This window comes from Scylla paramamosain, chromosome 11 (assembly GCF_035594125.1).
Source record: "Scylla paramamosain isolate STU-SP2022 chromosome 11, ASM3559412v1, whole genome shotgun sequence".
Lineage (NCBI taxonomy): Eukaryota > Metazoa > Arthropoda > Malacostraca > Decapoda > Portunidae > Scylla > Scylla paramamosain.
Window position 1 is genome coordinate 547203 of NC_087161.1, and position 12953 is coordinate 560155.

Sequence of the window (12953 nt, forward strand, 5' to 3'; positions counted from 1 at the left end):
GTGTTCTATGACTATTATATATATCATCACCACCACACATTCTCTCTCTCTCTCTCTCTCTCTCTTCGCTGCACGTGTACTGACTCTCTCTCTCTCTCTCTTCACTGCACGTGTACTGACTCTCTCTCTCTCTCTCTCTCTCTTCACGTGTACTGTAATACAGCCCAGCAGGGCAAGGCCTCCACACAAACTTCTCCAATATTCTCCACAAACACCCAAGAAAAATATAAATAACTTTAATTAACAATTCCCGCGTCCCCAGAAAGCTAAAATACAAAGGAGAAACACAGATGTAGTAACTTGAGCATTTTGTCGTACCATTACAAAGACAGAAATCATTATCGTTCCTACAATCTAAACAAAAACTCCGGTCAGCTGAGAATGACTTGAAGGAGCTGCGCCTGCTATAAAAAGGTTTGGGAAATCTCGTCTAAGGAGAAAACTTCCCTTTTGGGGAAAATCCGCAATAATAGGATCTTATTTTAGGTTTACATCATCATACTCTATAAAACTGGAAATGTGATTTTAGCGTACCTTACTGGATTCTAAGATAATGAGTTTCCACGGGAAATCTCAAGTTTTTGAAATAGACACTGGCACTTCCCTCCAAAATTCCCTAGACCCGATCCTGTAGGGTAGGTTAGGCTTTGCCCCCTGGATCCCTCCTTAAGGACACTAACCTAACCTAGTCTAATCTGACTGCTAACCTAAATTGACTATACTTTAATAGGAAGTGAGAGGTCCAGGGTGTCACTGGCTGACCTCTACCTCTTCCTCATCCTCAAAGGCTACTGGTGCCACTTAGTGGCATTCTAATACATGGCATTAATGACATTCTAATACATTAAGAGTACAGCTCTCATTGGCTGAACAAAAGAGATACAAGAAAGCATGCTCCATTTCATACTGGAGATCAACATACTAACACATGCATTACACTGTATCCCTCCAAGTGAGCCTCATCAGCATAGACTTAGAATTTGTGATGCAGCGCAAGACATATCACACCACTGTAGTGTAACCTTGCATGACCCAAAACAAAACCCTATATTCTGTCCACCTCTAATGCAAGAGTTAACCAGTATTCACAATCATTCATCCCTTTCTCTGGTAAACTCTGGAACTCCCTGGCTGCTTCTGTATTTCCACTTACCTATGACTTGAATTCCTTCAAGAGGGAGGTTTCAAGACACTTATCCTTCAATTTTTGACTACTGCTTTGGATCCTTTTCTGGGACTGGCATCTCAGTGGGCTTTTTTTTATTTATTTTTTATTGGATTTTTGTTGCCCTTGGCCAGTGTCTCCTACATAAAAAAAAAAAATATTGTACAGTGAGTATTCATCACCATAGGTGCATGATTTAGCTACTGTTGGTAAGATTATCCAGAGAGGTATTAGGTAATTAACTGGAGGAGAGGCATTGCATATTTCTTGAGTATGACAGCAGTCAGTAAATAGGCCATCTCTCTTGTACACTTTGTACTAATGCTTTGTAATCACCTAAGCTGATCTGTGGGATAATATTGAAATAACACAAGTGGTTTCATTCAGTGGCTTGGTTAAGTTAGGTTAGATTTAGATTAATTTGTTTTTTTCATTTCACTGCTGATTCTTTCATGATGTAGATCATAATTGGGAAAAACCTAATATTTCACCCTAAAACAAATAGTGAATTAAAACTTTAGGCTAAGTTTATTTCCATAACCCCCCGACCTGCCTCTGGAAATTTGTGGATGAGGATGATAGATGGAGATATCTAGGTATGTTTCATGGTGGGACTGCCACTTGTAGGCCTTCGCAGCTTCCCTTATTTCCTTATGTACATGTGTATGGTGGCAATGCAAGGATAGTTGACTGGGTAACTGGTAGATAGAATGGATGATCTTCAGGTGATGGAATGTACATATAATATTACAGACGTTCCTCTCCCTGTGGAGTGGTGGTACAAGGATGGCTTACTGGTTGACTGGTAGAATAGACAGTTTTCACGTGATCTGAACCTACATATATATTTCAGATATTCCTTCTCCCTGTGTGGTGACGCTGCAAGGATGGTTGACTGGTTCTTGGTGGCCTGTGTGCTGGGAGGTGCCATGAGTTTTGTGGGTCTCTGTTTCCTGGGTACCTGTGTGTGTGTGCTCCTCTTCCTGGCACTCATCAGGTGGGCTTCATGGGTGTCAGAGATGATTACCTAGGTTCTCAAGAGTGTTTCTCCTGTTAATACTATAGCAATCATGTTAATCTGTCACTAGAACCATAAAAACACCTTTAAAAAGTATGTGTAACTTCAACTTGAACCTTTTGAATGTAGTGGAGGTGCAGTGCATAATTGTTTCAAAATATGGTCTTATACAAATTTCCTCCTGTCAGCAAAGGCACATTACACTAACAGTGAGCAGCCAAGTCAAGTTTGCTGAGGGATTTTTTGAAAGTCATATACTCTCTCAAAATGACTCTGTTTTACTCTATCAGAGGGTTTGTAGCCTTAGAAAAAGAGGACTTGAAAGGCCTCAGAGATGATTACTTGGGTTCTTATGAATATTTCTTCCAGTATGATGTAGAAGCCTCGTTAGATTATCACAACATTCATAATAAAATCCTTAAAAAACATCAACTAGTGCTTGCTGTTAAATGTTAGGACTTCATATGCCACAAGGATAATTAGTGAGTTCTCAGAAATGTTTCTCCCATTATTAACTTGGGAACTCTGTCTGATTCTCTATTTCCTGCTGCCTGTGACTTTAACTCTTTCAGGAGGGAGGTTTCAAGACATTTCTCATGATTTTGGGTATTGTTTTTGACAAATCTCTTTTTGGGATTTTTGGTGAGCCTTTATTTTTATTTATTTATTTATTTTTTCCATTTATTTATTGCCCATGGTCAGAACCCCTCTTACATTTATCTATATCTACATGGTCACATGGGGTGACCCATACAAAGCCCTTTTTACATAAAGAAAAATAATAATAATAGTAATGATGTAGAATCCTTGGTAGATTATCCTAAGAATCAGAACAGCTTTTAAACCTGAATAACTTTTACTTGAGGCTGTTACATTTAGTCATGATAAGATGCTAAGACATTTGAGAACACATTGTGTGTTTTCTCCAGGTTTGTCATTGTGCCCTTGGACTGTGATGCTGTGCTGAAGTTTCATGAGCTCTTTGGCAAGCAGCCAGGTAAGTGAGACAAGGGCCAGGGGATGTGAGGTGAATACTAATGTTTGTGGGGGGGGGACAATGATGATGGTGGCTTGGGGGAATTATGCATTGAGATAAGAAGGTAAAAGAGAGAGATGGATCATAGGTGAAAATAGGTATGTTTCATGCAGGGACTGTCATGTATAGGCCTGATAGCTTCCTGCAGCTTCCCTTATTTTCTTATGTTCTTATCATAAGGTATTAATTCCTTACATTGCCTCCAACAGAGAGCCTGAAGGGGAAGGTGGTGTGGATCACGGGGGCGTCGAGTGGCATTGGTGCGGCCCTGGCAGTGCGGCTGGCAAGAGCTGGTGCCAGACTGGCTCTCTCAGCGCGCTCAGTGGAGAAACTCATCAGTGTGAAGCAGCACTGTCTTGGTGAGGCCTGGGTGTGGTGGTCGTAGTGGTTGAGGAGAGCTCTTTCCTAATTGCTCTTATTTAATTGCATTTTTACATGATTGAGTCAAGCATGTCATGTTTATCCTTTAATGCTATGAATGCTGAGTATGGCACATGGCAGGGATGTGTGGTATTCAAGAGGATGAAGTGTGGTTTTATTAGTTGATCATAGTTTATTTTATGTATCTATTTTCTTATCTATTTATTTTTTGTGTATTGTGACTGTGTTCCTAAAGACATGGCCAGTGAAGGCATGTCAGTGGTGATGGTGGTGGTGGTGCAGTCAGGGTGTTTAGAGTGATGCTGGCAGAGGCTGGTGCTGTCTCCCAGTGTTACCTCCAGGTGCTACTCAGTGTAGTAAGGCAGGGTTGACTGCAATATGTAGATCACCCACTTTACCACAAACACATAGTCAGCCTCTCATGACACTTGGGACTCTGAATTCAGCATGTGTGTGTGATGGCCATTGTGGTGGCACTGGTGGTAATGTGCTGTTGTGTGGCAGGGACGGGTGGCGTGACAGAGGAGCAGGTTGTGGTGGTGCCCCTGGACTTGGTGCAATACGACCAGCACCAGGCAGCCTTCAACACTGTGCTGCACCACTTTGGTGAGGTGAGCACACTGCAGCAAGGCCACAGCTCAGGTCTTGAATGGCTTGGTGTCTAGAGGGACAATGCAAAATAACCTTTTTTCCCTTAGAAATTGAAATCCCAGTGAGTCTTTCTTTTATGAATTTTTGTTGCCCTTGGCCGTTATGTCTTACATAAAAGAAAAGGAAAAATGCCATCTGAGACAGTTTTATAGTTCATATTTCACTGATTTTGTTTAGTATTTCTGTATATTGAATTGAGTCATGAGAATTTAGTTTGAAGAATTCTCCAGATATTTAGGGATTGGCCTAACAGGACTGTGATGTAGCACTTGTCCCACATGGCTGTCAGCTGGATGTGCTGGTGAATAATGCGGGGCGGTCCCAGCGTGGCTGCTGGGAGGAGATCCACCTGGATGTGGACAAGGAACTGTTTGAGGTGGACGTGTTCTCCACCATTGCTCTGAGTCGCCTGGTGTGTAAGTACTTCCTGGAGCAGGGCAGATGTGGCCACTTTGCCATCACCTCCAGTGTTGCTGGCAAGTTTGGGGTGCCCATGTCTGGCTCCTACACTGCTGCCAAGCACGCCTTGCATGTGAGTATTGGCTGCCCAGCACTGCACCAAGGAGGCAGGTGGCAGTGCATAAGCTAGGGCTTGTTGACTATTGACTTGTGTAATGGAGGTCAGGGACCAAGGGGCTGAGAGAGTGGTGTGATGTGGTGTGGTGTGGATGAGTGTTAATGTGAAAGTTGTGTGCCTTTTCTTGCCTATCCCCCTTCTTTTTGGAAGAAACAGCCTCAATATTAGTATGTCTGTATGTATAACAATGTCTTCATATATATTGGAATTCTTGGATTACTTTGTCTCTTGCATTGCCATTCTTTATTAGCCACACCTTTCCAGTCTGCACAGGCTGGGGACTTGTTGAATATTGGTTTATCTAATGGAGGTGTAACAAACAATATCTTCGACATATATATTAGAATTCCTGTATTTTTGTTTCTTGCATCACTATTTTTTATTGGCATTATCTTGTAATCTACCATCAATTTTCTGGTATGACAAACTGTGTTTATGTCATGCCAGTGTTCTCGTGGGCTGTAGTTTGTCTGTGAGTCTTTATTGGTAGCTGATGTTACCATTTCTGCCCTCCACCTTTGTTCAAGACTTTACAAACATTTTTTGGCCATCCAACCATCCATACTGACTTTTCCTTACATTAAAGTTATTATTTGTTTCTTTTCTCAAAGTTTCTCACTAGTATTGAGATTTCATACCTTTCATGAATTGCAGTGATCACCATGTGCATCCTCCTTTCTCCCCATTGTGTGTTGTAGGGTTACTTTGAGTGTTTACGCACTGAAAAGCTGGGACGCGGGCTGACCATCAGCATGGTATGCCCAGGACCCGTGGTGTCTGGTCTGGACGAAGCTTGGTTCACTGAGCAGCAAGGAAAGGTGAGAGGCAGCTGGCCCTGGAGGTGGAGAGGGCAGGGGGACAAGAAGGGGAGATAAGGGAATTGAAGGAGGAGGACTGGGAGAGATGTAGGGAAAGTGATGTACAGTATATGTGTGAGAGAACCTGTCCATTTTCTCACTTGTCACATCTTACATTCCCTACATTCCTCCCATTCACAAGTCCCTCCAGTTGTCCCTCTTTCACTGCTCTCTCTCACCTTTCTAATCCATTTTCTTTCTAGTATGTACATATAAAGATTTCATATGGTAATCCTTTTTGTGTTGAAGGATTACATATCACAGTGAAAGGATTATTACATCCCATCCCTCACATTGTCACAATTCCCACTTCATGCACTGTTCCCATGTCCTGTGCAGAAACTGAATGAGAAGCGCACAGGAAAGATGATGTCGGCTGAGCGCTGTGCTGAGTTGTTTGCTGTGACATTAGCCAATCACCTGCCAGAGACGTGGATAGCACTACAGCCAGTGCTCCTCATCATGTATATCTCCCAGTACATGCCAGGCTTGAGCAAGAGGTATGGAGGTATGGTGTAGTGAGATATTTGGCTGCATGACTGGCTGAGTATTGGTGGATGGCTATATAGCTATCTGTGTGAGTTTGTATGAAGCTCAGGGGAGAAGATGAAAGGGAGGACATAGAATGAGATGGAGCAATTCTGGCAGAAGTGCAAAGGATGAGAATCACAGAGGAAGATACAAGGGACAAAAATAACTGGAGGAGACTCGTACATGCTGCCAATCTCTCACTCTAGGGATACGGACAAAGGAGAAGAGAGGTTTGTTTCTTTGTAGCTAGTTGTTCTTGGCTGGGCTTGGCTGGGTAGGTCTAGATGTCTGTGTTTTCATCTGTGATCAGGTAGCAGTAACAGCAGCAGCACAGACAGAATAGCAATGTGAATAGTAACAACACAGACTTTCTCCTTGGCAGTGTGATGCAACTCCTGCCTCTCAGCTTTATCTTGAAGCTCCGAGACGGACGAGCGGATTTAACTGAGCCTGCCAAGTAATGGGGAGTAGCAACCCACCCCCATCCAGCTGCATCATACAAGGAGCAGCAGATGGAGGGACAGTTCTGTGGGAGCTGCTGATACAAGACTTCACCTTTAACTTTGTCACTGGTGGAGTTTGCAAATCCTGGTGCAGTCATAGGCCCATATTAAGAAACAAGAAACCATCTATATGACCAAAGGTCATATAGATGATAAGCTCAAGAGTGTTTCTCCTGTTAATAATGTAGAAATTTTTGTTAATCTGTCATTAGAACCATAAAAGATGCCCTTAAAAACCTGTGTAACTTTATCTGATGGATGGAGTGCATTTATCATGCCAGGGTGTTCGTGTTTTGGCTAGAACACTCAAGCGGGAGGTAACTGCACTCCAGCAGTTTTTTCACTTCTTTTCCTCCTCCTCCTCCTCCTCCTCCTCCTCCTCCTCCTCCTCCTCCTGCTCCTCCTCTCCCCCAATACCCTGTATCTCCATCAAAACACACATGCACACACGCACACCCTTACCACCACCACCCTCTCCCTCTCTCTCCCTCTCTCTCTCACACCTGGTGTAGCGCGGCGTTGGTGGCAGCCGGGCATATGGGCGGGGAGGGTGGGGATGCCTGTGTTCTTCTATAGTGCACATGGTAGACAATTGCAAGCTCCAGAAGAGCCATGAACACGTATACATACAGGTTATCATTCAAATATCGATGCTCTTGATGTAAGAACCTAGAGGGTTGGGGGTGTTTGGGGGTGTACTGGGGTGTATTGGGGTGTGTAGGTGTGTGGGGGTGGGTTAGGGGGAAGGTGAAGTGGCTGTAAGAGGAGAACGAGGAAGAGCAGGAAGAGGAATTGTAGTAGTAGTAGTAGTAGTAGCAGCAGTACTAGTAGTAGCAGCACCACCACAATCACCACCATCCATCAGAAGACGAGAAAAGAAAACGAGAGAACAAAATACATTAGTTACCCTTAAAAAACCCTGACAATCTTTAAGAAAACACTAATTGTTAACTCTACGGGACTTACTTATTACATTTCACTACACCACACACTAGAATAAGCACACAAGGAGAACCCCAAATATACAAACGTTTACTGCTACGGAAAGAAAATAAGCAAAAAAAGAAAAAAATAAAATAAATAAATAAAATAAAATAAATAAATAAATAAAAATAAATGAGTAAATAAATAATTTTATGTAATAGTCTACGGCAAATACACTCCACCTTCCACTATCTCCGCTCAAAGAATCGCTGTTTTGACTAACCTGGTGGCAAATTCTTGGTAGATTGCGAGTACTGGGTGGCCATGGTGAGGACTGAGGTCACTCCTAGGGTCACACGTGCTATAGGGGAGGTCATGGGAGGTCGTGTCAGGTTAGGCTACATTAGGCTAAGAGGAAAAGGGGGAAAAAGAAAAAAAGAAGAGGAAAAAAAAATAGCACAAGGAAATGAAGGAGGAAAAGAAGAGAAGCAGAACAAGAAGAACAATAACGAGGATAACAAGAATAAGAAGAACAAGCAAAACAATAACAAGAATGAGAACAAGAGGAAGAATGAGAAAAAGAAAAAGAAAACCAAGAACAAGAACGAGAAGAAGAGGAAGAGAAAATAGAAGAAGAATAGGAAGAAGAAAAAACAAAAAGAAAAAAAAGAAGAAAATATGAAAAAATAACAGAAACGAGAAAAATAAGAAGAAACAAGAGGAAACAAGACGATTACAACGCCTCCACCACCTACCTGACGTAGCATCGGGGGCAGTCCAGAAGCTCATCCAGGATAAAATAACAATAAGGGACCAGCAACAACACTGCCTTCACACACAGGATCTCAGCTGTGTGTGTGGGTGTAGCGGGGTGTGGGATGAGGTAGGGGTATGTTTGGGGTTGTTGGGGTGACATATGGGGGTGTTTGGGTGTTTTGGGAGGGGAGAGGGTTTTTTTTTCAGCTTATGATTAAGTTTTTATTGCTCCTATTTTTTTTTATTTTTTATTCCTGTTAAGATAAGTATGTGGACTTCAGATTTATGGTCTCATTAAAATAAAAAAAAAGTTTAAATTTTTTTTATTTCATTATTTCAGCTAAGTAACTTTGAATTGTAAAACTAGTTTCTTTTATTTAAATTTTAATTCCTGTTAAATAAAATTTGTGGACTTCATTTGTGAGTCTCTCTCTCTCTCTCTCTCTCTCTCTCTCTCTCTCTCTCTCTCTCTCTCTCTCTCTCTCTCTCTCTCTCTCTCTCTCTCTCTCTCTCTCTCTCCACATGTTTTGTCTTTGCCTCATCTCTCAGTGGTCACCTGGCAACAATCGGCCTTGACCTACTGTACTTACATTGTTATGGTTTCAGCTTCAGACTGTTATGTATGCAGAGTATTACTTGTATGTCTCTTTTTGGCTGTACTATTATAGTAGTTCCATGGTGTGGATGCAAAGTTCAAGCAGTGACCCGTCAGGTCCTGCCAGTGCGGCGCCCCCGAGGCAGTCTGCGTGCTTGTATGAAAGGAAAGATGCGCTAGGCGGTATCCGAGGGTTGCTCTGCTTCAATTTGATGAGTAGAGTGATTTGTATCAACCAGCGAGAGACCCTGTCGAAGCCCCACCGGAAGGCTTTGACGGGGACACGGGCGTGACTCACTGGGAGGGTAAAGCCTGGCTTGGCACAACAGGGATCATATCAGTAATGATAATGATGATAACAATAATAATAATAATAATAATAATAATAATAATAATAATAATAATAATGATAATAATAATAATAATTGTAATACATTTTATTTCACTGACAAAATAGAGATGCGTGTGGAGGGATTGCATCACAAATTAGCGGCGACAAGCAGCGGCATACTCGAGCGTGGCATGACAGCCTGACCAGCTAGACTGACGTGAGGCACAGACAGGAGAGCAGTGGCAGGATGAGGAGCCAGCCCCATCAGGACAAAGACCTGGTGAGGGTCGGGATGGCTCAATCGAGGAGAAGATTGAGGTAGGGCAACACTGCAGAGGGCACGGGCAGCTTGGTGGTGCCGTGAGGCAGTGCCCAGTTAGCGGCGAGGGTTGCCCGAAGTCTGTATCGCGCCCAGTGGGCGAGGCGGGGCGTGGTGCCTAGCAAGCCATCACTCACCACCCGCGGGTGTATTACTGTGGGATCCGCGGGTATACATCGCCCACCCACTGCCCGCAGCAGCAGGCGCAGCACGCCCACCTCCTGAGGCGGGAAAATGAGGGGGAAGCTGAAGAAACAAGGACAGAGGTCGTGAGAGCAGGAGCAGGGGTCCCTCTGACCCATGCATGCTCGCGCCAGGGCGGACAGGCGTCGTAGTGCCAGCAGCAACGGGCACAGTGCCCCGCCCGTGGCTGGCGGCGCCCCGTGTTGCAGCAGCAGCAGCACTGCCTCCTCGTCCCCAGCCTGCACAGCAGCGTACAGGGGCGGCGCGCCCTGCAGCGTGGGTAGGGGGGCCGTCAGAACAGGCAGAGCAGGGGCGCCGGGCTGTGGCAAGGTGAGCCGCACCTGGCGGGCGTGATCCAGGAAGAAGACAAGGCGAAGGCGCGCTTCCTCGGGCGTGTCGTCGTCAGACCGCCACGAGCTGAGGAGACGCGACACGCGCGGCCCCAACACAGCTGGCGCTACCAGGCGGTCTAAGCCGCCCTCACACGCGTGCAGCGCCGCCAGCAGGCGTCCCACCATCGCACTGTCCACCACGGCCTGCTCCACTGCCACGGCCGCCGCCACGTACAGAATGTTGTGAAACTTGCCCAGGCGACACACGCCTCCGTTGTCGGCGAGGCGTGCCGCGTGGTACTCCAGCGCAGCTTCCAGTAGGGCTGAGGACGCCGCCGGCGGATCCTCGTCAGTCTCCACCATGACGGTGAGGGCGGCGGCCAGCTCTTTACGCCGGCGGCGGGAGCTCAGGCAGTCCCTGGCACAGCCGTCCAGCATCGTATCCAGCACTGTGCTGTCCACCAGCAGCCCGCGCCCGCAGGCCGCCCCGGCCAGCATGGCAGGCCACAACCGCTCCAAGAAGGGCGAGTCCTTGCTACTCCGAGGCCCCCAGCCCAGCACTAGCCCGCGACCCTCCATGCCCACCCGCTGCTGCTGCTGACTTTTCTCCTGCTGGTGGTGCTGGTGGTGGTGGCGGTGGTGGTGGTCTTCGTGACGGGAGTGTGATCGTGTCGGTGCGACGCTGTGTGCGGCGTGAATCCCACTGTGCACGGGGTGGCCGCGCCCTCAAGCCCTTCAGGTGCACGCCTCCTGGAGCTCCCCTCACTTTTTGCTCTGGCTTGCTAACTCCTCATCCTGGCCCTGACCTTTAGTTCTGTCTTGTCTCCCCTCACCCCACCCTCACCCATGCCTCGCCACTCCTGGCCCCTCACGTCCTTTCTGGCGCCATTCCCACCAATAACACAAGATACTTCTTAAATTATGCCCGATACCCCTCTCCCACCTCTCTCTCTCTCTCTCTCTCTCTCTCTCTCTCTCTCTCTCTCTCTCTCTCTCTCTCTCTCTCTCTCTCTCTCTCTCTCTTTCTCTCTCTCTGTTCGCAGTGTTCTCAGCGAGGGCTTCACTGTCAGCAAATCGAAGAGTTGTTAAGTAGTACGGGTCGCCCCGCACCACGAGGCCTTCACCCTCAGGAAGCCTTACTCGTGCGCGCGCGCGCGCGCGCGCGTGTGTGTGTGTGTGTGTGTGTGTGTGTGTGTGTGTGTGTGTGTGTGTGTGTGTGTGTGAGTGTGTGTGTGAAGGATCGGCTCTTCACAAGTGTGTCCAGGCGGCGAGGTCATGCTTTTGTGCCGCCACGGGAAGGTAAAAAGATCTCGTGTCGCGTCGTGTCGTGTCGCTCGTCTTGCATTTCGGCGACTGTTTGAGTGTTGGGTTCTCAGCGGCTTGTGTTCTTGTGTTCGCCTCTTACACTTGACTTACAGTTTTAAGATAATACACAAAAATAATGAAATTCTTCTTATTGTCAAAGTAAAAATCCTCTCTGTCTTTTCTGTATTTTCTTCCGTACCTTGTTCCAGAAATTTTAGGTGTTAACAAGGAAAACGCGTATTTTCAACAATTACGGCAAACTACGGGCAACGTTGTGTTGGAGGAAGGAGAGGCATCTTAGTGTCAAAATATTACCTATTTCTCTACCTTTTTCTATTTTCCTCCCGAAGTTCCACTCTCAGCCAAATGAAGATCTATCACCCCAAGTATAGCTGGGGTGGCGGATCTTCATGTGATCCATTTTCGGTGTTAGTAACAACGAGGATTATGACAAATAGTGGACAGCCGAGAGGTGGAGGTGGCTGGGGGTGGCAGGAGTCGCCTTGAGTGCACCAGCCACGTCCCCCTCCCATTCCCACTCACCTATCCACCTACCCACGCATCCACACACCAAATCACCCATCCACCCATCCAACTACCCACTTAACCTATCCACCTACCCATCCACTCATGCATCCACACACCAAATCACCCACCAACCCATCCAATTACCCAGTCACCTATCCGCCTACCCATCCACCCACGCATCCACACACCAAATCACCCACCCATCCATCCAACTACGGACTCACCAATCCTCTTACCTGTGTGTGTGTGTGTGTGTGTGTGTGTGTGTGTGTGTGTGTGTGTGTGTTGTCAGAGGCATCAAATACTGTGTTAGTCCCTAGAGGGAGAGGAGAGGCGGACAGGAATGCTCTGTCACAGTGCGGGTTTGGTTCCCTGAATGATGCGGGCGGTGGTGTGAGGGGAGCTATTAGTTCAGTCATGCAGATGTCAATTGACCTGACCTGCACGTTACTACTTCACACCTGTGCTGCGGTGATGCTTAATGAGGTGTTGGGCAAGGTAGTGTGTGTGTGTGTGTGTGTGTGTGTGTGTGTGTGTGTGTGTGTGTGTCAAAACCTGGCGGTAAGGAAAGAACAGCAGAGACCGGGATGCGGAGAGGACGGAGAGGAAGCTTTACAGGAATGTGTGTGTTATTGATGGCTGGAGGAAACAGGCTTTTTAAATTACCCACAGCGAGTGAGCAAGTTGCCTGTCATCTGCAATGTAAACGGAATTCATAAAGAGTTGGAGAAAAATCAAGCGTTACGAGTGCTAACCAATTGTTGTGTGAAGTAAAAACGAACCTGCTAGTATACATATCCCCGGCTACATGCATATCATGTCGCAATGAGGTGGTTGGGTCATGCAGCCGCGAGGATGTTGTGGCGTGTGTAAAGAACTGTTATGATCATTTGGTTCATGGTGTGGGTGTGAGTACTGGTGATCAGGCGTGGCTTCAGTTCAGTAATGTGTTTCGCACCTT

The 12953-nt window shown here is 46.2% G+C and overlaps 2 protein-coding genes across 2 annotated transcripts; one reads left to right on the forward strand and one right to left on the reverse strand.

Annotated features, from left to right (window-relative positions):
- Positions 1-256: 256 nt before the first annotated feature.
- LOC135104737 (dehydrogenase/reductase SDR family member 7-like) lies at positions 257-6955 on the forward strand. Its single transcript, XM_064012290.1, has 9 exons — positions 257-414; positions 2019-2162; positions 3113-3180; positions 3429-3578; positions 4105-4211; positions 4541-4783; positions 5527-5646; positions 6025-6185; positions 6599-6955. Exons 2-9 carry the CDS (start codon positions 2053-2055, stop codon positions 6675-6677), a joined length of 1038 nt encoding a protein of 345 aa, XP_063868360.1. The 5' UTR covers positions 257-414; positions 2019-2052; the 3' UTR covers positions 6678-6955.
- A 2667-nt stretch (positions 6956-9622) lies between these two features.
- Positions 9623-10738, reverse strand: LOC135105269 (uncharacterized). Its single transcript, XM_064013489.1, has one exon. It carries the CDS (start codon positions 10736-10738, stop codon positions 9623-9625), a length of 1116 nt encoding a protein of 371 aa, XP_063869559.1.
- Positions 10739-12953: the final 2215 nt, after the last annotated feature.